The sequence below is a fragment of the Loxodonta africana genome, chromosome 18, assembly GCF_030014295.1.
Source record: "Loxodonta africana isolate mLoxAfr1 chromosome 18, mLoxAfr1.hap2, whole genome shotgun sequence".
Lineage (NCBI taxonomy): Eukaryota > Metazoa > Chordata > Mammalia > Proboscidea > Elephantidae > Loxodonta > Loxodonta africana.
Genome location: NC_087359.1, coordinates 11,291,412 through 11,316,691, shown reverse-complemented (window position 1 = coordinate 11,316,691; position 25,280 = coordinate 11,291,412). Strand labels below are relative to the sequence as shown.

The 25,280-nt window shown below is 46.1% G+C and overlaps 1 protein-coding gene across 4 annotated transcripts in view; it reads right to left on the bottom strand.

Annotated features, from left to right (window-relative positions):
• FASN (fatty acid synthase) overlaps positions 1-25,280 on the bottom strand; it is a 132,780-nt gene that overhangs the window by 37,830 nt on the left and 69,670 nt on the right. For all 4 annotated transcript variants that reach the window (XM_064270470.1, XM_064270476.1, XM_064270475.1 and 1 more), the window contains 2 exons: positions 22,826-22,953; positions 15,839-16,055 (listed from right to left, as the gene is read on the bottom strand). In XM_064270470.1, coding sequence (XP_064126540.1) covers positions 15,839-16,055; positions 22,826-22,953 — 345 coding nt within the window. The remainder of the gene's footprint in view (positions 1-15,838; positions 16,056-22,825; positions 22,954-25,280) is intronic.

Genomic DNA, 25,280 nt, shown 5'->3' with positions numbered 1-25,280 from the left:
CCATAGCCTAGAAAACCCTATTGGGCAGTTCTACGCTGTCATGTAGGGTTCCCTGTGAGTCAGAATCGACTTGATGACACACGACGGCAACAACAGGGTAGGTCTAGATGAGCCTTCCCCCAGGGACAACACAGCCCTTTCACTAAGGTGACTTCTCTGTGGTCTCCACTCTATGCCCAGAGTGGTCACCAAGGACTCATCCCACTGATGGGTTGTAGAGCTTTGGGAAGTGTTCAGCTCACGACTCCCTTGTCTTTCCTTGGCCTGGCTTCGTGGAGTTTTATTCTGTACACATGTGGACTAGTACGCAGTAAAGACTCAAGAGAACCCCTCTGCAGATTTCTTGAGCTCCTTCCTGCATAGCTCCCTCCTTTCTGGACTCTGCCCTGAAAGTTCCAGTCTCTTCTGCCTCCCCAAACTCCAATTTCCATTTCCACAAGTCAGGGAGGTTGCAGGGCTGTTTGGCATTCCCCAACCTGTACCTACAGCCCAGAAGCTGCCTTCAGGCAGAAAGCTGTGGTCCTAGAGCTCCCATGCTACCTGTTGTCCCATATCTGAAAACAGCTGTTTCACATATTTGGTCCAGTTTTCTAGTTGTTTATGGAGGGATGGTAAAGAAGGGTCCTTAAAACTACATCATGGCCAGAAGCAGAAGTCAGTGCTGGCCACTCTTTAGGCCCAGGATAAAACACCATCAAAAGTAAGCTGCCTTAGCTCCTGTCTGGAGGGGAGATGAGAAGGCAGAGGGGGGTAGATGCTGGCCGAATGGACACGAACATAGAGAGTGGAGGGAAGCACTGTGTTGTCTCATTACGGGGAGAGCAACTAGGAGTGTAGTAAGGTGCATATAAGTTTTTGTATGAGAGACTAACTTGGTTTGTGAACTTTCATCTAAAGTACAATTAAAAAAAAAAAAAAAGGTAAGCCAAGTTGGCTATTTCTTAATTTACTTTATTACTGCAACACGAGTTCTCTTCCTAAGTGGCAGTAATTGTTTCATCACAACGTCAGAAAAAGAGCTAACAAAGGTCTATTTGACCATGTATTTGTTATAAATATTCTCAGAAAGTTAAGAGGATGCTCTGTACTTCTGAGAAGTCTCAGGTTGTGAAAACTGGCAAAGGGGGGAAGTTGGGGATTTCCCCAGCTCCAGACACTGCCACGCTCCCTGTTTTGGCCAGAGCACTAGTTCTGAGATTTGTTCAGTGGCAATTGCTATATGATGCTGTGAGGGTGGTGCCTACCAGTCTCATAAAAATTTCACCAGCCTGACCTGGTCTCTCATTCACAGACCTCGCCCAAGAGCAGCAGCATGGCGGAACCAAGAGGACAGAGGGAGATGCTGAGAAACACCAGGGCAGGAGCCCCTTCACCTCCTGCGGTGCTGAAGTGGCCGTGCTCACAATGTGCTCGTGGGTGATTCTTGCCACCATCCATCCTCCCAAGGTTGCCACGGACAAAGGAGAATACGTGCTGAGCCTTTAGAGAGAGGAATGAATTCCATGTAATTCCTAGCTAACGTCCCTGGAGTCCAGCCAGTGGGGTGCTTGCTGGGGCTGACATCATTACACATTAGTGGTGAACCTCACACTGGCCTGTCTTTCCCCTGTGTTAGGCTCCCAGGTCTCTAAGCGGGTTTGTGGGAGGTCCTCTTGGGTCTGCTCATCTCACCTTGGCTCACTGGGAGCCTGGCTCTCACCTTCCAGTAGATTGTCTCAGGCTTGAGCGGGTTCTCTTGTCGGTGAACAGATCGGAGGACCATGGATGGAAAGAATGAAATATAATGTTCCCGGAGAGTTTACAATGGAGGCACAAGCTGTCCTCTGAGGTCACCCATCTTGTGTGATTTCCACCTTTTCTTCCTTATCACAGCCTGCTATTCCTCGTCATCTCACTGAAACCCTCACCAGGACCTTCCAACCTGCTCTTCTGGGCTCAACCTCTGGGCTTCAAAGAAACACAAAGTATTCTGCGTAGAGGCTGATAGCTCTGCTGGGGATGAGTGGACAAGGCGGCTCTGAGGTCCTCTGTGTACAGGACACGTTTGTATGTCTTCACAGATGCAAACCCCAAAGCCCGGCCAGCTGACCCAGGGCTGCATGCCCAAGCTGACTTCAGGCAGTGCCAGACTCGGTCCCTGGGTCCCAGCACCATTCCCAGAAAAGCTCAAAGCAGCCTCCTGTCCGAAACAAGCACCCAGGAGGGGAGAAGGGGCGGTGTCCATGGGGCTCTCCCTGGGACTGTCCTGGAGGCTGGCTGACCCCCTACAGAACTTCACACCGAATGAGGGCAGAGACTGCGGGTGCTCGCACACACATTTGCAGGTGTGTAAAGATTTGTGTCTGCTTCTTGGCACCGTGACTCCTGGGCATGAAGAGTCTCATTCTGCCCTGGAGTCTCTGTGGCACCTGGCAGCAGGAGCCCCTGGTTGGAGCGCAAGTACATTGCGGCATATTCCAGGAAGAAGCTCGCAGACACTGCCTCTGGAGCCCCTGGCTGAGTCAGGTCTCCGTGCAGATTCCTAGTGTTTCTGCCAATCTTTTAAAATTGCTAACAACTCCCTGCCACAGGGCCAGGCGTAGCTGAGTGCTGGCTACGTGTCGCTGCATGTGGCTTGCTCCTACACTGAGGCAGGGTTTGGCCCATGCCTTGGTTTGCTGTGTAGTTAGTTACCAATATTCAAAAACTGACAAGTCTTTACGTAAGAGCCAAGGTTTCCAGCTTCTCTTGAGAAAACAGAAAGGCCAGGATGGTGGCATTGCTGCTCTGGAGGGCTGCCGCCATGTTGCACTGCCTACTGTGGACTGCAGCCCTGCACACTGCCTCAGGCAGCCCACACCACTCACTCCACTCTTGCCTGCACCCCGGGCCGGGAGTGGGGCCCCCACACCTCTCCGGTTAGGTTCCAGGATGCAGCGGGCTGTGTTGCCGACAGACGGCCCTGGGGTTCTCATCTGTGATGAAGCCCTGCCTCCCCGAGCGCCACACTAATGCCCACATGGCACCCTGAGAGCAGTGGCTGTCAAAAGGGGGCGGGGGGCTCCCCAGGGTCCTCAGATAAGACATTAGGCAGTGCTACCTGATTTGGGTGCATATTAGACAGATTTGAATAGAAATGTTCTCAGAATAACTCTGGAGGAAGCTGCCCGTTAACGGGGTTATGCACAATTTACCTTAACATTTGTGCAGTAATTGTTAACCTTTATTCATAAACCCTTGTCCTTAGTTCGAGGGTGGGCGGGGGCACACACAGGGCTGGGTTACCCAACAAGCAGGGTACGTGCAGACTCACGTGCACACTCGCTCATCTGTAGTGCACAACCTCACCTGCTTTTCACCACATCCACGTGAAGTTGTTCACAAAAGATTAGTAAATAAACACAAGTAAACCAGTGAGTACCTTGCTTAATGTAAACCAGTGTTTACCAGTTAACCCACCCCTAGGCGCAGGGTGGGGTAAGAGGCTTCTGGAGAAAACAGAACATGACCTGCCTGAGGGTGCCCCCAGGCCAGCAGAGAGCCCTGGGCCAGCTCGCAGTCCCCACTGTGACCCAGTGGACTCAGCCTGGAGTCAGGAGAGAAGACCGTCTAACCACGGGTGGGGTTGAAGGTCCCTGCCCTTTTCCTGAACCACCAGCCTCTAACCTTGACCTCACTTGACCCCTGGGATGACTTTTGCCTCCTGCCCCGACCCTCCTCCCACCCATCTCCTAGGTCCAGAATACCACCTGTCCTGTTTATGTCCTGTCCCCTCTGGGACTCGTGAGTGGACGGAAGGCTGGGATTTGGGCACCCTCCTGCCCCATCCTGTGGCCTTGGGCCTCAGTTTCCTCACTTGAAAACAGGGTGGTGGTGGCCTCAGCACACCATGTGCTGGGGGGACAGGATGGGTGTGACCCTGAGGCACTTGGTGAGTGCTCAGCAAATGCTGGCTTTACTGTTGCTCCCTCTGTAAAAATCCATTGTTGGGTGTGGTCCTGTCGATTTCAACTCATAGCGACCCTACAGGACAGAGCAGTACTGCCCCATGGAGTTTCCAAGGAGCTCCTGGTATATTTGAACTGCTGACCTTTTGGTTACCAGCCGTATTACTTAATCAGTACACCACAAAAAAACCCATTAGATTGCATTTATTAGAGGGATACAGCCTCCCCCTGAAAACCGTGGCTGCATAGTGGTTAAGAGCTAGGTCTGCTAACCAAAAGGTCAGCAGTTTCAATCCACCAGGCACTCCTTGGCAACTCTACGGGGGCAGTTCTACTCTGTCCTGCAGGGTCACTATGAGTTGGAATCAACTCAACAGCACCAGGTTTGCTATTCTGGTTTAGCCTCTCTCCGCTGCCCTCCAGTCACCCGCCGCCTTCCCAGTGGCAGCCAGGCAGGCATCCCCTCTAGGCCAGTGTTGCTGGTTTTAAAATCGGAGGTGAGGGAGGACGTTTCCCTCTGTTGCTAGCTTTCCTGGCACTATGGAAAGGGCTGCAAAGTCCTAACCGCACAGGCAACGGTGACAGATGTGGAAACGCAGGCCCTGCTCACAGCTTAAACGCTGCCAGTTAGAACCAATAACGAAAGCACATTTCCACCTACCAGATTGGCAACAAGAAAATGTTCATAAAATCCCCAGAAACGGTGTGAGAAAAGATGTCCTCTGACGGACACTTGCCGCGTGAGCAGGCTGGGGCCGACTGTTGGAGGGCAATTTGGTAATATCCCTCAGAACACCCACACCCTCTGACCCAGCTATTTCACGACTAGATATTTATCCTGTGACAGACGTGCACAGGCCACCGAGGCGCACGTGAGAAGGACCACTCGGCAGACTCAGGAGGTGAAAATCCACCAGATGGCCCACTCAGGGACTGGTAGGTAACTGGAGACAGACTTCTGCTACGGGAAGTCAGCCAGCTCTGTGTAAGGAGATACAGAAGAGCACCTCGGGTAGACGTGAGAACACAACCAGCTAACTGATGCAGCTGGAAAGAAAAGAGGGACCCATGAATTTAAGTCGATGCCTGTGTATTCACCGAGGCACAAACACAGGGGACACAGGAGGTTCACTGGGAGATGGGCGACGGGTGGGAAGGCAGGCTGGGAGAGTGGGGAGGTGAGCTTTCCCTCTGAACCCCTTTCTCCTGTTCTGACTTATTTCTCAGCCTAACCATTTGCTCTAGTCCTTGGCGGTGAGATGCCGGGACCGACGTCTGCTCAGGGACATTTCGGGGTGCCTGACTGTGGGGTCGGGGCTCATGGAAGCCGGCTCTGGGGCTGTGAGGCCCATGGAGCCTGTGCATTTTCTAGTGCTGCTGTGGTCCAGGGTTCTTGTCCACGTGCAGCCGGTCAACCTGTGAGTTATTTATCCAGTAAGGTGATGGACCTTTGTCATACTGCTTATGAATATTTACCCAGTTTGACTGTTTTTGAGTAAAAAGAAAATTATCTTAGAAATGGGTCTCTAGGTGGACTTGAACCTCCAGCCTTTTGGTTAGGAGCTGAGTGCCACGGGGGGCGGGGGGACTCTAAGCCAGTTGGCCAGTGATTGGCTGAAGGAAGGCCATGTGACCCAGTCCTGGCCAACGAGACCCAAGAAGTCTTTTGGGCACTTTGGGAAACCTCTCCCTTGCTTTATGAGTAGGAAGTGTGAGGCGGGAGCAGCCATCGTTGGGTCTCCGGACATTCTTGGGAGGAACAATTAGGAGAAAAGAGCCCAGAGCAGCCACCCTGAGACGCATGTACCCCTGGCCCTGTCATGTGCGTTGACAAACTCTACTTTTAGGCCAGTGTCCCCTGCTGCCATGCCCTGGTGTCAAGGTGCTGACCAGCTCGGCTCTCTTCTTGTCCCGTGTACACGTGTGATTCTCTGAGGGGCCGTGATGAGAGAAAGGCAGGGAAGCTGTTTTAGCCACTTTCACCAGGCTATCCCGTGGGTTGTGGACAAAGTCTTTTAACTGACATGTATCACCCCTTCTCCCTCCCCATGTCAGGCTCCATGCCAACCTGGGGGGGACCCATGCTGATGTCAGCACTCCGGCCACATGCCAGGGACTCCCCGACCACACCATGCTCATCCCACCCCAGACAACCCTGTTGTCACCATGGCCACCAGCTGGTTGCTTCAGACCAGGCCAGCTCTCTGGGGGCTTGCACTGTGGGGAGCCCATGATGCCCCCCCAACACTCCACAGGCCCATGTCACAGCTCCACTGTCACCCCTCCTCTCTTGGCTCATGGCCGCGCTCACACGTGAGAGGAGGAGACAGGGAGCCTGACAGCAACTGTTCTCCAGCCTATCGCTGAGACAGTGCTCCAGGTCCTGTGTTTCTGTATGCAGAGACACTGCAGCTCTTGCTCTGGACTGTCTTTCCAAGTGTGTCTGTAGAGCCAAAGCCTTGGAAGATACAGAGTCTTCCTCTGGGCAAAGGGCCATCTGCTCAAGGCCACTGTGATTCCCACGCTGGGGCTCCTCAGCTGGGCGCGTCCACCTGGGCAGCCTGCACTGCCTGTGGGACTCGGGGGCCCAGGAACCACGTTCCCTTGCTCACGCTGCCTGCTGTGCTGAAACAAAGTCCTTAGTGTCTGGCCCAGGAGTCTCGTGTCTTCTACCAGCTTCTAAGAAACTGTGGAGGCTGCCTTGTGAGCTTGTGAGTGAGGTAAGTTCACGGTTCTTCACGACTCCGCCTCTGTCCTGTCACCAGCTAGAGAGGCTTGCTCCTGTCCAACGCCAGCCTTCCCCATGGGCACTGGGACCCACCCACTTGCCTCCTCCAGGACTTCTCTCCTGAGCCTGCCCCCTCCCCCTCCGGAATGATCAACTGTTTCCACCTCTTTCCCAGCAGCAAAGGGATGGAAAACACTGCTGCCTTCCAGAGCAACACCGTTCTCTTACTCGGCTTCTCAGCAGCACTGCACACAGCTGGCTACTCCCTCCCTCTTTAAAACTTTTCATCATAAAATATACCAAAAATACATTTAAAAACAAACAAACAAACAAAAAAAACCCACCAAAACAAACCTGCTGCCATTGAGTCGATTCTGACTCATAGTGACCCTACAGGACAGAGTAGAACCGCCCAATAGGGTTTCCAAGGAGTGGCTGGTGGATTCGAACTGTCGACCTTTTGGTGAGCAGCCGAGCTCTTAACCACTGTGCCACCAGGGCTCCAAAAATACGTAAAGCACATATAAAATATAATATACATGCGTAGTTTAAAGAAGGAGCCCTGGTGGCCCAATGGTTAAGTGTTTGGCTGCTGTCATGGATTGAATTATATCCCCCAGAAATGCTTGTTATCAACTTGGTTAGGCCATGATTCCCAGTGTTCTGTGGTTGTCCTCCATTTTGTGATTGTAATTTTATGTTAAAAGGATTACAGTGGGATTGTAACACTACCCTTACCCAGGTCACCTCCCTGATCCAAGGTAAAGGGAATTTCCCTGGGATGTGGCCTGCACCACCTTTTATCTCTCAAGAGGTAAAAAAGAAAGCGAAGAAAGCAGAGAGTTGGGAACCTCATGCCACCAAGAAAGCAGCACCAGGAGCAGAGCGCTCTGTTTGGTCCTGAGAAGCTCCTCGACTAGGGGAAGATTGAAGACAAGGACCTTCCTCCAGAGCCGACAGAGAGAAAGCCTTCCCCTGGGGCTGACGCCCTGAATTTGGACTTGTAACCTATTAGACTGTGAGAAAATAAATTTCACTTTGTTAAAGCCATCCACTTGTGGTATTTCTGTTATGGCAGCACTAGATGACTAAGACAGCTGCTAACCAAAGGGCTGGTACCCTACCCAGAGGCTCCATGGGAGAAAGGCCTGGTGGCCTGCTCCCATGAAGATTACAGCCTAGAAAACTCTAAGGGACAGTTCTACTCTGTCATGTGGAGTCACTGTGAGTTGAAAATCGACTTCACAACACACAACAATGTAGTTTAAAGAATAATGAAACTGATACCTGTTTGTCCATCATCCAGCTTAAGAAATAGGACATGACTGCCACCTGCTTTTGTAGTAACTTAAGGGAACACAGCCATGCCCATCAGTGTCTATGGCTGCCTTTTGTGCTACAAGGACAGTGCTGAGTGGTTGCAAAAGAGACCTATAGCCCAAAAAGCCTAATGCTTCCTATCCGGCCCCTTACAGAAAAAGTTTGCTGATCCCTACTTTGGAATGTCCTTGGTGAGGGACATCTGGTGGCAAAGCCTCTCAGCTTTTATTGTCTGAAAAAGTTTGTTTTGCTCACATTTCCCCAAGTGTGGAGTTCTAGGTTGACAACTATTTTCTCTCAGCACATGAAAGATATCACTTCAATGTCTTCTGGCTTTCATTGCTGCTGATAAGAAGTCAGTGATCAGTCAGCCCTTCCTTTCTGGAAGACGATCTGTCTTCTCTCTCTGGCTGCTTTCAAAATAATCACATTATCTTTGTTGTTCCTCAGTTTTATTGCGATGTATTCAGGTGTGTGTTTCTTTTTGATTATTCAGATTGGGGTTTGTTAGAATTCTTGGAATTGAGGATTAGTGTCCTGTAACATATCTGGAAAATTCTCAGCCTTAATTCCTTCAAATGTTGCCTGTGTCCATATTCCTTTTCCTTCTGAGGCTTTGATCAACCTGTATGAGACACTCTTACTCTATCCTCCATGTCTCTTAACCTGTTTTTCATATTTTTTAAATCTCTTTGTCTCTCTGGATAATTTCTTCATATCTAACATCCATTTATTAATTCTGTGGCATATAATCTGTGTTAAACCTGTCTATGTAATTTCAATTATTACATTTTTCATTTCTTTAAGTTCTATTTGTACTTTCTCAGATCTGCTTGGTCTTTATAGTTTCTTTTATTTCTTCAAAGATATTAAATATAGTTATTTTATACTCTGTATCTGAGAATTCCAGGTCTACTTTTGCTGTCTATTCCCGATACATAAAAAATCATTTGCCATTTCAACATGTTTTACACATACAATTCGGTGACATCAGTGTGTCTGCCATGTTGGGCAACAACCACTACTAATGTTACTTATTTTTCATTGAAATCTCATTTGTGGGAATTATTTATGCTCTGGGATGGAGGTGGCTCCCCCTTGAAATGATTTGCGTTTGCTATTGCCTAGTGCTTGAGGGCTCCAGAAGTTCAGAATCCCTCTAAGTCAGCATTTTCAGCCTGAGGTTTATCAGACCGCCCACGTAGTGTGGACTGGGGCTGTAAGCCACATGAGAGCAGACCTGTGCTTGCAAGTAAGGAGCAGCCCTCCACCTCCCACTCTGTGTCAGAGAACAAGTCTCGATTTTCCCCACAGGTCCTGATGGGATGGGAGGGGGCTGGGGGCATCCTGGTTCACCTTTACACTGAGAATGTTGCCCTTTGGAGTTCCAGTTTTATAGGTGGGTGGGGGCAAGATTTGGCCACTGGACTCCCACTTTGGCTGGGCCCTGGGTTTTATCACCTGTTTTCGAAGCCCTGTGAAGCTGTGAATACCAAATTTCAAGTTCACCCAGTTTGACAAAGTTCTTGGGGTAAAAGCCGACTTCAGTACTCAACTTCCTGTCAGAGTTCCTCCTTCACTTAATTGTTTGTCTTGAGATTTCTTTACCTTCTTGTCAGCTTATTAATGTTTCACAAAGATATTCTTAGTATTCTATATAGCAGTTATAGCTATTTTTAGTGGAAACATCAACCCAGGTACTTATCCTGATATATTACTAGAAATGGAAGCCTGGAATTTTATATTTAGTTAAAGTGTATTTAAATGTGAGGCAAAAATAAAAACACTCACATATAAGGCTTCAAAAAGTTTCCCAAAAACTCTCCTTTAAAATAATCTTGGAAGAATTATTCCAGCAAGAAGGAAAATATATCCAAAAGGCTACTACAAGAAATTCGGAAAGTAAAAATAAGTAAGGATAAATAAAAAAGAACTTAGTTAAATCCACTTCTGTCTAAAAACAACTCCCCTCCACAAACACATCCCTAAGACGACGACAATGGAAAGTGAGAACGTGTTAGGGTAACTTGTTTTACCGAGGAAAAAATACAAACGTTGAAAAGTTTAAGAAACTGATAGGAAGAAATTAAAATAAGTATGGGTCATAATGAAATTTATGAGTAAACATCAGAAGAATAAAAATAGAGAAGATAACTTACATGCAAGCAGAAGAAAACAGAAAACGTGATCTATCCAACTGAAGACAGGAGAAGAAAAAAAAAAAGAAAGCATGGCAAATAGAAAATACAAAATAAGATGTAGAAAAAAACATTAGTATAAGAGTACTCACAATAGATGAAACGTATGCGACCCACCAAACACACAGACTTTCAGGTTGGGGCAAATGAAAAGCAAGTGCTAGATTTTCTGCAGAAGGCGCCCTATAAACAAAGGGTACAGAAAATCTGAAAATAAAAGGAGATAGGTGACCTAGGCAAGTACGACTCAACGCAGGACCTACGGGGCAATCTCGGCATCAGACAGAATAGGCTTCTTGGTGCAAAACAAGCTAAGGGAACAGGAGGGATGCTAAACACGGGTAAAAGGAAGAAGAGATCAAGAAGGCAAAGAACCTAAAGAGACATGTACCTAACAAAGCACCTCAAAAGATAAAGAGCAACAACTGACAGAAGGAGATAAATCAATAATTGTAGTTGTAGATTTAACATATACCTCTCAGAAGAATTGACATCATAGTGGTTTTATTCTTTGACCAATGTAAAAATTTTAGAAATCAATAACTAAAAGATAGTTTTTAAAAAATCCCACAAATTTGGAAACATAAAAAAAAAATCTATTCAAGTTAAGGAAAGAAGTCCTGAGGATTACGAAGTGCTTGCCCGAGTGACAGAAGCAATCCTACACGCTGAGGTCTGTGGGGAATGGCCAGAGCAGTACTTGGAGGGATGTGTGTATTTCTTTGGATTTATTGGAAAGGGAGGCTGATTTCTGTCTTGAAGTCATCATAAAGTCAGAACGTCTTCCCTGTCATCCTGTAAATCATCCACAAGGAAAACAGGGTGTGAAAAACAAAAATGCAGTCTTTTCTTCCAGGAAAGCACATTTCTCAAGGGTGAGTGGCACACCCTGAGGGGCAAAACCCAATTCCTTGTTTGTAACAGCAGAAACCGGGCTGGTAGCAAGTGCTTCCCTGGCCATGTGTGATTCCTAGAAGACAGGCCCAAAAAAAAAGAAAACCAAACCCATTGCCAACTCATAGTGACCCTATAGAAGACAGAAGGGGGGATTAAAAGGAACTGTTCAGGGCAGCCATGTTTGCAGAAGTCGGGATGTCTGTGGTGGAAGGGGAGAAGAGAAACTGTACTTTGTGAAAAACCCAGTAGCTATGGATTTTTATTGGCCAAGAATAAGTAGAAACTAAACAAACTCTTATTTAAGAAAACACACACACACAACAAAATTCTGCTAGACTGGAAAATGGTCCTGGCCTCATTTCCTATATAAACTTCTTATAAATAGCTGGTCAGAAAAATTTATCTTTTTCAAAGATGGGGTGGGGGGTGGACAAAAATGCTATCAGAAAAAAGCAGGAAGGAAACAAGAAAACTATGTGACAATCAACATTCACCAACAAAACTTCTGATGGGATAGACATTATAGTACAATTTTCTGTCATCAATTTAAAATTGTGATGAAGCAACAGTCTCTAAGAAGCAAGAGCACAAAACAGAGACACAGAAGCTCAAGTAAGAGGTGTTAAGAAAACGGAGATATGGTTTGAACTGACTGTGTTCAAAAAAAAAAAAAAAAAAAGGAGAAAACAAAAAGATATTACAGAAGTGAAGGCAAAATTGGAGTAGAAGAGAGAATAGAAAACATGACATCATTATGATGTCACTTCTCCCTCAGACAGAATATAAATTTAATGTAATACCAAGAAAACTAACAATAGGGTATTATTTATTGGAGGGGCTGGAGAACCAGACAAGCTGAATCTAAAGTTGGTATTGAAAAAAAAAAATAAACAAATGAGAATAACCAGGAAAATTCTGAAAAAGAAGTGTAAAGAGGAGACTAGAGCAGCCAGACATTAAAATGGACCATAAAGCTATAACAATTCAAACAATACAGCACTGGGCACGACCAGACCAGCAGGTCAGTGGAACAGAATAAACAGTCCAGGTACAGACTCAAAAGAGATGGAAAATTTAGTATTACAATGAAAGCGGGATTCCAAACAAGTGGGTAACCACAGTGTCTATGAGTTGGAATTAACTAGATGGCAATGGGTTTTAGTTATCTAGTGCTGCTATAAACAGAAATACAACAAGCAAATAACTTAAACCAACATATTTGTTTTCTTAAAGTTTAGGAGGCTAGAATCTGAATCAGGGTGCCAGCTCTAGGGGAAGGCTTTGTCTCTCTGTCGGCTCTGAGGGAAGGTCCTTGTCTCTTCAGCTTCTGCTTTCTGGTTCCTTGCAGATCTCCATGTGTCTTGGCATCAACTTTCCCCCATCTCTGCTTCTCTCATGCTTGTTTAATCTTTTATGTGTCAAAAGAGATTGACTCAAGACACACCCAACACAAATCCTGTTATATTAGCATTGCAGAGACAACCCATTTCCAAACAGGATTACAACCACAGGCATTAAAAAAAAAAAAGCAAATCCCTTGTGCTGTATAGCGTTCATTCAGGCAATGTCCGACCGCATGTATGTCCCTGGTCCCATAGGTTATAGTAAAACCTGTTACCATCGAGTTGATTCTGACTCATAGCAGCCCTACAGGACAGAGTAGAGCTGCTCCATAGGGTTTCCAAGGAGCAGCTGGTGGATTCGAACTGCCAACCTTTTGGTTAGCAGCCAAATGCTTACCACTGTGCCACCAGGGCTCCATCACAGGCACAGAGATTAGGATTTACAACACATATTTTTTGGGGACATAATTCAGTCCATAACAATGAGTTACTTAGTAACTGCTGTTGAGGCCTCTGAGTAGCCACCAGGGAAAAAGGAATTTGGGTTTCTACTTCATACCATATATACTGTTGTCATGGATTGAACTGTGTCCCCCCAAAATGTGTCAACTTGGCTAGGTTGTGACTTCCAGTATTGTGTGATTGTCCACCATTTTGTCATTTGATGTGATTTCCCTATGTCCTATAAATCCTATCTCTATGTTGTTGATGAGTTGGGATTAGCAGCAGTTATGTAGACTCAATCTGTAAAATTAACCTACAATTTGAGCCAATCTCTTTTGTGATATAAAAGAATCAAGCAGAGAGATAGGGGGACCTCATACCACCAAAAAAGAAGCACCAGGAGCATAGTGCATCCTTTGGACCCAGAGTCCCTACACTGAGAAACTCCTCCATCAGGGAAGATTGATGACAAGGACCTTCCTCCAACTCTGACAGAGAGAGAAGCCTTCCCCTGGAGCTGGTGCCCTGAATTTGGACTTGTAGCCTACTGGACTGTGAGAGAATAAAATTCTGTTTGTTGAACCCATCCGCTTGTGGTATTTCTGTTATAGCAGCATCAGATGGCTAAGACAACCACATACCATGATAATTTCCAAATGGATCATGGATTTAAATATTTAATAAAAAATGAAACCATAGCTGTATTAGAAGAAATCATGGGAGAATAATTTCTTATCTTGAGATGGAAAAGGCTTAAGTATGGCACAAAAAACCAGAAACAGTTTAAAACAAAGACATTAACTACATAAAAACGGAAAATAAGTGCATGACAAACTACTATAAGCAAGGTCAAAAGACATATGAAAAACCAGGGGAAAATATCTGCAATTCATGTCTCAGGAAAGGCCTGATTTCCATCATGGTTAATAAGTTCCTACACATCATAATGGAAAAAGACAACAATCCAGTATATAAACGGGCAGAGAATTGACAGAAGAGGAAATGGAAATGCCTCCTAAGCGCGAGTTAAAACTACACCTATGAGACTGCAAAGATGAACGTCTAATAGCCCTGTGCAGGAGAGGGCTGGAAGGAGCACTCTCAAACACCGCTGGTGGGAGTGTGACCCCAGACAGTCTCTGTGGAGGTCAAAATGACAGAATCTACCAAAACTACACGAATATATGCCTTTGACAAAGCATCCCCCTTTTAGGAATTTACATATGTACTTTCACACACTCACTCTAGTGTACGTACGGGGTTATTCAATTTAACATTATTTGTAATGGTAAAAGATTGGAAATAACCTAATAAATGCATTGATGGGAGACTGTTAAGTAAGCTACGTAGCACCACATAACGGAGCACTCTGCAGTTGTAAAGAAAACTCAAGGAAGCTCTGGGTGTACGGACGCGGAACAGACGTGGTATGGACGCGGTACGGATTCAGTAGGCACACAGTACAGATACCGAGTAGATTACAGTCCACCTCCATCTCCTCACCTCACGTTTGGGTTCCCAGCTGTCTTCAGACAGCCTGGTCTTTTCCTCCCTCCATCTTCTTGCTACATATTGGTCTCACGCAGTTCCCCAAAGGCGGGCCCTTCAGATGAGTTTTCCCAAAAGCATCACAATGATGGTGAGAATCAACTAAAGGTGTGGCCTGGGCATGTGACTTAGGTGACAGAGAGAGAGGGGCCTGAGGGCAGCAATGCTGGGATGGCCACAGGATGAGGACACGTGCTTCTGAAGCCACCCTGGCATTACGAGACTGAGGAAAGCCCGTCTCTGATGGAGTAACGGGACTCTACTCCATGCCAGCTCCCTGAGGAGGAATCATTCCACTCATCACATGGAATCCATTCAAAGCAAAACACACTGATCCGCATCAGCTAGGAGACAAGGTTTCTGCCCTACAAGTATGCCACCATAGTATGTGACATATTCAGGAACCAAAGCAGAGGAAAGGAATTTATCAAGACCAAAAAACCAAACCCTTTGTTGCTGGGTCAATTCCGAATCATGGCAACCCTGTGTGACAGACGAGAACAACCCCACACAGTTTTCCAGACTGTAATCTTCATGGAACTGGACAATGAGTAAGGGAGACCGAAGAAGAACTGATACCTTTGAAATATGGGGTTGATGAATATTGAATGTACCATGGACTGCCAGAAGAACAAGTCTGTCTTGGAAGAAGTACAGCCAGAATGTTCCTTAGAAGCAAGGATGGTTAGACTTTGTCTCACGTTCTTTGGACATGTTATCAGGAGGGACCAGTCCCCAGAGAAGGACATCATGCTTGGTAAAGTAGAGGTCAGCGAAAAAGAGGAAGATCCTCAATGAGATGGATTGACACAGTGGCTGCAACAATGGGCTCAAACACAGCAATGATTATGAGGATGGCGTCGGACTGGGCAATGTTTTGTTCTGTTGTACACAGACAGCGTCACTATGAGTCAGAACCAACTCAGTGGCACCTAACAACAACAGTTTTTATGGAAGCAGATTGCTAGGTCTGTCTTCTGTGATGCTATCAGGCAGGTTTGAACCCTCAACCTTTAGGTTTATAGTAGCTGAGTACAAACTGCTTGTGCCACATATACATGGCTTTATACCCTATTAAAACAAAGTGAGGGAGCCCTGGCGGCGCAGTGGTTAAGTGCTCAGCTGCTAACCAAGAGGTCGGCAGTTCAAATACATCAGCTGGTCCGTGAGAGAATGATGTGGCAGTCCGCTTCGGTAAAGATTTACAGCCTAGGAAACCCTGTGGGGCAGTTCCACCCTGCCCTATAGGGTTGCTATGAGTCAGAATTGACTCGACGGCAACGGGTTTGGTTTTTGGTAAAACAAAGTGCAGGAGTTTGGATAGGCAGAAAGAATGCAGGCACTTCCTCTCAAGCCTGAGAGGAAGGCCACCAGACACCCTCCTGCCAGTACCCGGACACGCTGGCAGAGCCCAGAGAAGCCTGTTTCTCCTACCTGGAGTTGAGTCATCCTGGGAGGTGGGGCCAGAAGGACTGGACCCCAGATCTAGTAACTTCCATGTGTCCTGGAGGGAGCTGCTGACCAACGACAACGACCTCTGGGTGTGGCGGCTGTTTTCCTCACAGGGTTCCTGGGCCTGCGGTGGCTTTGGGGACCTGTTTTCTTTCTGACGGCTTGATTTGCAAGTCACCGTGGGAATTCTGGGCTGGCTCTATAAAAGTCAGGAAAGAAAATCATCCTTGGAAACCACCTGTTATGGGTGAACTGTGTCCCCTCAAAATATAAGTTGAAGTCCTAACCCCAGCACTTGTGAATGTGACCTTGTCTGGAAATGCGGTTTTCCTGTGCAGGTGTTACAGTGAAATCACAGCCCAGCAGGGTGGGTCCTAGCCCTAATCCCTTCTGAGTGATGTTTTATAAAAAGAGGGAACAGACACAGAACAGAGTCCCACACCGGGGGTAGATGGTAAGTGAGGATTTGCATACAAGCTAAGGAGCGCCAAACCTGGGGCCGAGCCAAACAAGGAAGGAGCCTCTCCAGAGCCGGCAGAGACAGCAGGGCCCCAAATTTGGACTTCTGGCCTCCAGAGCCGCCCGCCTGGTGGCCTTTTGTTGCGGCTGCCCTGGGCACTAAAACGCTAGCCTCTCTCGAGCCTGGAGGATGCAAAGGTCCCTGCCTGGTTCACCCCGATATGCATGTGGACAGCAGCTGGGCTCAGAGATGCACCATCAGAGGTTGGCTGCTGGAGGCCTGCAGAGTCTGCTGGCAACACTGGGGTGTCCATGCCGTACAACGAGCTGGGCAGCTCAGACACTTGTAGGGTGACTGTGGAACCCAGGTTCAGGCTACCCAGCCATAATGGGAGGTGAACCTCAGAGGACGCGGAGGGCAGGTGCCCCAGAGAATGCCCTCAGGTGCACAGAGCAGTAGGGCCGCCTTGCCCCTGCCTTGCTTCCCCCCTACAGCTTCTTGGGGCCGTATTTCTTCTGACAGTTTTTGGTTCTCCCTAGCACTTGGAGAACCTCCTTCTTGGCATTCCCAGCATCTTGTATGGGAAAACCCAACAGCAGGAGAATCCTGGATCCTGTGGCTGGCTCCCGTTCATCTGTCCTCTGGTTCTTGGGACTTGAGCTAGCAGTTTACCTGCCAGTCTTGGGATCTGCCAGCCTCCACAGCCTGTGATCCTGCAGCCTGCCATCTTACTTGCTGATCTTGGGATTCAACAGCTTCCGCAGCTTATGAGCCAGAGAAGCCTCGATGAGCTTTCCCACAGGATTGTGAAAAATGCTCTCCCCAAATTCCTGGTGTTTGAGACGGGCTTTGCTGGGCAACACACCCACCACCACAAGCCAGGCCTAAACCATCAATTCAAGAAGCAACCCTCCTGCTCTCCCCCGACACCCAGCAAGGCCACGGGCCACCCAGGCAACATTTCCACTGGCCACGAGCCTGACAGGAGATAGTAGTTGAGGCCCCCTTATAATCTCCCTGTGCAGTGCAGGCTCTCCGGGCCAAGAGAAGAGTTACCTCACTGGTCACGAGAGGGAGAGGCAGGAAGAAAGGAAAGAACTATTACAAAGAGCTGGACCCACGAGGAGCTGTGAGCGGGGCGGCCGCAAGGAGGCCCAGGTCCTCCTCTACAAAGGCCAGCAGCAGCGTCTACAGCGCTGCTTCAGATGGTGTCTGTGTGCTCCTGCTTGATTACACCAGCCCCCTCAGTCACACATGCCCCTGATGCTTGTGATGAGGAACATCTTTTCATGCGTATTAACCCTCGAGCTTCCTCTGCGGTTCTCACCCCAGGTACACACCCTAGAAGCATTTTTCTACACATAAACCAGACACACACACACGTACAACAACGCTCATGGATAAAAACTGTAAACGACCTCCGTGCCCATCAACAGGAGGAAGGTAAACAAACGTTGGTGTTTCCACACAGTAGAAAATATACCAACTAGTCTCTGGGCCGTGGGTTGGCAAAGAGAGGCTGCGGGCCACACGCAGCTCGTCTTCTTTTTCTGTACAGCCCAGAAGCTGCAAATAGTTTATACTTTTTAACTGTGGTGAAGATATACCCACCAAATACATTTTTAAGTAATCCACCCCGTTGAAAAAAATCGTAAGAGTATTTAATAACATGCGAAAATACACGAACTTAACATTCAAAAGTCCACACATAAAGTTCATCTGAGCACAGTCATCCCCACTCATTTACGTGTGGTCTGTGAGTGCTGTCAGAGCTGAGCCGTTGCAACTGTGCCCGTTTGGCCCTCAAAGCTGGAAGTATTTACTCTCTGGGTCTTTGCAGAAAGTCTGCCAACCCTGAATGGAACTGCATGCATCAACACGGCTGCAGCTCAAAAAAGCCTGCTGGGTGGAAAGTGTGTGCAGAGGGCACGTGCAGCCTGACGATGTTTACAGAGACCTTCAAGTACCTGCTGGGGGGAGAGGCTGAAAGAAGCTTGAGAAGCGCGAGGGACAGGATCTTAGGGCAGGGCACTCAAAGGGGTCGGACTTCGTGATGTTTTGTTGATTAGGTTGGGCAGTGTACACATGCATGCTCATTACATTAATCTTTGTATTTTCTTACATGTCTAAAAATATTATAGCATTTGTCATGGATTGAATTGTGTCCCCCAAAAATATGTGTATCAATTTGGCTAGGCCATGTGTCTTAGTCATCTAGTGCTGCTATAACAGAAATACCACAAGTGGATGGCTTTAACAAAGAGAAGTTTATTTCCTCAGAGTAAAGTAGCCTAAAAGTCCAAATTCAGGGCGTCAGCTCCAGGGGAAGGCTTTCTATCTCTGTAGGCCTTCTATCTCTGTAGGCCTTCTCATCAATATTTCCCTGGACTAGGAGCGTCTCCACACAGGAACCCTGGGTCCAAAGGATGCCCTCTGCTCCCGGCACTGCTTGGTTGGTGGTAGGAAGTCTGCCTGTCTCTCTGCTCACTTCTTTCTTTTATATCTCAAGAGATTGCCTCAAGACACAATCCAATCTTGTAGACTGAGTCCTGCCTCACTAACACAACTGCTGCCCATCCTCCCTCATCAACATCACAGAGGCGGGATTTACAACACATAGGAAAATCACGCAATACCAGCAATCATGGCCCAGCCAAACTGATACCCACATTTTTGAGGGACATAATTCTATCCATGACACCATGATTCCCAGTACTGTGTGATTGTCCAGGATTTGTCATCTGATGTGATTTTCCTGTGTGTTATAAATCCTATCACTATGATGTTAATGAGAGGGATTAGGGGCAGTTATGTTGATGAGATCTACAAGATTAGATTGTGTCTTAAGGAAATCTCTTTTGAGATATAAAAGAGAAAGGTCAGCAGAGAGATATGGGGACCTTATACCACCAAGAAACAAGAGCCAGGAGAATAGCTTGTCCTTTGGACCTGAGGTCCCTGCACTGAGAAGCTCCTCTACCAGGGAAAGATTGATGACAAGGGCCTTCCTCCAGAGCTGACAGAGAGAGAAAGCTTTCACCTGGAGCTGACGCCCTGAATTTGGACTTTTAGCCTACTTTACGGTGAGGAAATAAATTTCTCTTTGTTAAAGACATCCATTTGTGGTATTTCTGTTACAGCAGCACTAGATAACTAAGACAGAATTAATTAAATAACAATACCCACACATTAAAGGATAAATGGGAAAAAATAGCCAAGGTAATTTGGTAGGAAAGAAATTAGAGCCAACCTGTCCTATGAGATATTTAAATATATTACAGTATTTAAAGCAGTGTAGCACCAGTTCAGGAACTGTATAGAAAACAAAATAATAAGGACTCTCTAACCTAAATCATTAAAATCAACTGACAACTTATTAGATTTAAAAAAAAAAAACTGAAGGTTAAAAAAATAAATAAAAACAGTCAAAAAATTAAAAGGCAAATGACTAGTGTGGGAAAGATGTGTAACAGACAAGTGGCAATCACTTTAATATGTAAAGAGCTCTCACAAAGCAACAAGAAACGTGCAAACGCACCAGCAGAAAAATTAACAAAGGATATGAATAAAAGAACTATCCAAGAGAAAAAGTGCAAATGGCCAATAAATAGATTAAAAACTTTAACACTACTAAGGATCAAAGAAAGTTTTCAAAGAGGCAATTTTTTTTTAACCTATCATATTGGTAAAAATTTAAAACAGAATTCCCCGGTAAAATAGGCATTCTCACTCACTGCTCGTGGTGTATAAATTGGTACAAGCTTTCTGGAAAGTAATTTGGTGGTATGGATCAAAAGTCTTAAAAATGTGTGTATCTTCAATCCAGTGATTTTAATTCTACAAATTTGTTCTAAGGTGATCAAGAAATAGCACAAATATTTATATACAAGAATATTTATCATATTGTTATTTATATTAACAAGAAATTGAAAAAAAATATGAAGGCCCAACAGAAGTAGAAATGGTTAAAGTGATAATGATATACCCTATATGAGTAAAAGCATCAGCAAAAGTATTCTGAATAGTTAATATCAAAGGAAAATGTTCAAAATAAAATTGAAAAAGAACAGCTTATAAAACCACATATCACAGGGTCTCATCCTGAGAAAACATCACTGAAAAAAAGAAAGATAAGTACACGGAAAGGCGGTATAACCACGCGTGACAGCAAGGGGTGCGCGAGGAGAGAGGCGCTGAGGGCCTCCCTAATTCTGACAGGCGGTCAGGAACTGTTCAGGTTCTTACCCTTGAAACTGTACATATACATTTTATAATATGTATAATTTATAATTAAAAAAAAACAGCAGGAAACACATTGAAATGCTACTGGTAACTATGTTTGGGTACTGAAAATTGGGAGGTTTTTTTAAATGAAATGGCAATACTTAAACAACTAGTAAAAGCTATTAAAAATCCATTGCTTATTGGCAAAAGTTGTGCGATACAGATATTCACAACAATGACAAAAACAAAGGAGTAGCTGCTGCAGCTGCATATGTACAACTGTAAACATGGTGTGGCAGCAGCATCAGACCTTCTCCTATCACTTCACTACCTGTTGCCATGGAGTCGATTCTGACTCAAAGTGACCCTACAGGACAGAGTAGGACTGCCCCGTGGGGTTTCCAAGGAGCGGCTGGTGGATTCAAACTGCCGACCTTTTGATTAGCAGCCAAGCTGTTAACCACTGCACTACCAGGGCTCCTCTCACTTCACTAGGGGAGGAGACTCATTAGCATCAACAGCCCAAGGCTGACTGCTATGAGGAGAGGTCAGACATACCTCCACTCTCCAACCTTTTTACAAATCCTAACACCAGCCATCCCTCCCAAGGCACTCTTTCCTTCTCTGCTGGGTTCGGTAACTCTTTGGAATGGCCACACAGAACGCGCAGACTGTACTCACAGTTACGCGGTTTATGAGGGAAGTAACAGGTTACAATTCAGGTTTAGGAACACTCAGGATACAGTTCTTTGATAAGGACAGCCACTTCTCAGCTGTGCCCACAGGCAGGTCTCTCTCTGGCCCTCGGCCCCTCGGCCTGGCCTCTGCCCTGCTTAGGCAAGTGTTACAAACCTTTTTAGCTCTGCGGACAAGTGCCCAGAGGCACCCCACTCCGCAGGCAAGCCTCCTGTCCAACGTGGCTCAGGTTTTTTGCTCTGTGGGCCAGGAACGCAATGTCTCCTACTGGTCTCCTAGTTCTGCTGCTGCCGGTTCTCTGCCGTTCTTGCCACCACTTCTCACTGTCTTGAGCCATCTCCAGTGTTACAGCTCTTTCTTTGTCTTCTGAGTCTAGGAGGTTCTCAGCGCAGGAACCCCAGGTCCAAAGGACACAATGCACTCCCGTCTCTTCTTGGTGGTAGTGAGGTCCCCCCCTTTCTGCCTCTGGGATGGCTCATTTGCCAAGCCTAGTGGGGTGCCAAAACCGACCAATCCCCTTGTTAGGGTTCCATACACCTTATTTACATGATCCTACCATTTTTTTTTTTTTTACCCCTAAAGGGTACCATGCACCTTACTCGCATTATTAGGAAGCTATCCAATCACCTTGGTGGGCCACAAGCACCTCATTTGCATAGTCCCACCTAGCCATACAGTGGGAGTTACAAGACCATGGCAAGAAAGGCCATATAACAGCAATCCATTGCACTGCAACAACCAAACACCTCATGAGATTTGGTTCCTTGGTTTGGAGGTTTAGGATCATGGTTTCATGAGCCTCAACCCAGTTAAGTGGTCTAATAACATGTCTAGTGCTTCTGTTCCACCTCCTAGTTTGTTGCATAGTGCCTGAGGTCTTAAAGGCTTGCAAGCAGCCATCCAGGCACAACAATTGGTCTCTATTCGCCTGGAGCCACAGAGAAAGGAGAGTCAGGAATAGGAGGAGGAGATGGAACGTGTGGCCAATTGCCTCCAGCAACAACTGCCTCCTTTGCCGTGAGACCAGGAGAATTGGATGGTGCCCAGCTACCATTACTGAACATTTTGATCAAAGATTCTATAGAAGAATTCTTTTCAAAAGGAGGAAAATACAGAATAGAATCTCAAGTTTTCATGGACTCCCAACTTCCTGGAGCCAGGAAAGGTGAGTGAACCCCTGAAATTATTGCCCTGAGATAATCTTTAAACCTTAAACCAAAAATATCCCCTGAAGACTCCTTAAAACCAGACAATAATTTAGCTTAACTGGTAAAAAAAAAAAAAGTCTGCCTAGAGCATTATGCTCTTTTAAGACCTACCTATATGAGATCAATTGACAATAGCAACTTGAAAGGTTAGACAGGAAACTTAGGGGGCAGTGAGTTCACGTTAATGGGGGAAGAAGAACTCAGAAAAGGAGGGTGAGAATGTTTACACACTCAAAGAATGTAATCAGTGTCACTGAATTGTACATGTAGAAACTTGAATTGGTGTATTTTTTTGCTGTGTATATTTTCAACGACAACTTAAGAAATGATATACATATATACATATAAGTAAAGCCCATTCCTCAGATGAGGGACTGTTACCTGAACAGTGAAGCAGGGCTGCATCTGTCCTAAGGGCAGGCTACCATCTGGTGGTGGCCCAGGCACCTCCCCTGGGCTCCGGGCCTGCGGGGCAGGAAGGGAAGGGCGAGGTGGTGTCCTCACAGTCTCTGGAAACAAGAGGGAAAAAGTTTGTTCTCTGTGTGTACATCACTTCCGGATCTCTCTCTTGCCGAATACAAACACTCAAAAAGCACAGCATGTACCTCTCCAAAATCAAAGTAACTTCTATTTCACAGAGAAAATTGGGCCACAGACCAGTGGAAGGCACAGACATGCCGCCACACGTACGCAGCTTCTCAAGAGGGCAGCAGAAAGGGACACGTTCACTAACAGACCCAAATACAGATCCCCTCTGTAGCATACACTTAAAAGTTGTGCCAGAAATAATCCAGGCACTCAATGAATATGCATTAATGGTCAGTCCAAGGTTTTAAAATACCTGAATATCTTGGAAATTTATCTTCAAGCCGACATACTATACAACATGGTTGCTGCTGAAATAATATTTATCACAATAATGAACCAATCTGGGTGGACACAAGCTTACTAAGGACACCAAAAGGTTTTTTTTTTTTGCATACCTGTGTGTATGTGTTATAATTATTGATATTTACTGAACTGGAAGTTGAAACAGAAATCTTTTAAAAGCTTTTTTATCAGTTCATTTGAAGGTGGCAACAATGACTATACTGTGTGGTTAGCATCTTAGCTGTGGCTAGCTGCCGTTGAATCAGCTCCAGCTCACGGTGGCCTTTTGTACTTCAGAACAAAATGCTGCCCAGTCCTGCACCATCCTCCCAGTCTTTGGTATTTCTGAGCCCATTGTTACAACCATCATGTCACTCCATCTCATGGGAGCTTTCGTTCATTTTGGCTGAACCTCTACTTTCCCGAAAGTGATGTCCTTTCCTAGCTATGGTCTTTCCTGATGACGTGTCCAAAGCAAGCAAGACAACGTCTGCCACCTTCTCTTCTACGGAGTATTTTGACATTCTTTTTCTTGGTTTATAACACCTAAATTGAAAAAGCTATGAAATGTGTTAACACCTTGGCCAAATTTGCTCTATTTCAATAGGTTTCCTTCCCTGGTTTACTATTTATGCCTTAGCCTAGAATAAGAAAAATTATTCTTCACCTTCTGTGGGCTCTGCCCAGACAGCAAAGATTCTGTCTTACCAGAATAATAATTTTCTGTGCTTTATACTGGCTTTATTATGTCTTGATTATTTAAAAAAAAACGTTTCCTTGCTTAAGAAAAAGCTCAGGTTCTTTACAGTTGAGTTACCATCTGCTTTTAAATATTTTTGTTTTTAAATATTTTTTTAAAATAATTTTTATTGTGCTTTAAGTGAAAGTTTACAAATCAAGTCAGTCCTCACACAAAAACCCATATACACCTTGCTACACACTCCCAATTACTCTCCCCCTGATGAGACAGCCTGCTCTCTCCCTCCACTCTCTCTTTTCGTGTCCTTTTCGCCAGCTTCTAACCCCCTCCACCCTCTCATCTCCCCTCCAGGCAGGAGATGCCAACATAATCTCAAGTGTCCACCTGATCCAAGAAGCTCACTGCTCACCAGCATCCCTTTCCAACCCATTGTCCAGTCCAATCCATGTCTGAAGGGTTGGCTTCAGGAATGGTTCCTGTCCTGGGCCAACAGAAGGTCTGGGGGCCATGACCACCAGGGTCCTTCTAGTCTCAGTCAGAAGATTAAGTCTCGTCTTATGAGAATTTGGGGTCTGCATCCCACTGCTCTCCTGCTCCCTCAGGGGTTCTCTGTTGTGTTCCCCGTCAGGGCAGTCATCGGTTGTAGCCAGGCACCATCTAGTTCTTCTGGTCTCAGGATGATGTAGTAACTGGTTCATGTGGCCCTTTCCGTCTCTTGGGCTCATAATCACCTTGTGTCCTTGGTGTTCTTCATTCTCCTTTGATCCAGGTGGGTTGGGACCAATTGATGCATCTTAGATGGCTGCTTGCTAGCGTTGGGGACCCCAGACGCCACTCTTCAAAGTGGGATGCAGAATGTTTTGTTAATAGATTTTATTATGCCAATTGACTTAGATGTCCCCTGAAACCACGGCCCCCAGACCCCTGTCCCTGCTACGCTGGCCTTTGAAGCATTCAGTTTATTCAGGAAACTTCTTTGCTTTTGGTTTAGTCCAATTGTGGTGACCTCCCCTGTATTGTGTGCTATCTTTCCCTTCACCTAAAGTCGTTCTTAACTACTATCTAATTAGTGAATAGCCCTCTCCCACCCCCTCCCTCCCCCCTCACATAACCACAAAAGAATGTTTTCTTCTCAGTTTAAACTATTTCTCAAGTTCTTATAATAGTGGTCTTATACAATATTTGTCCTTTTGCAACTGACTAATTTCACTCAGCATAATGCCTTCCAGGTTCCTCCATGTTATGAAATGTTTCACAGATTCCTCA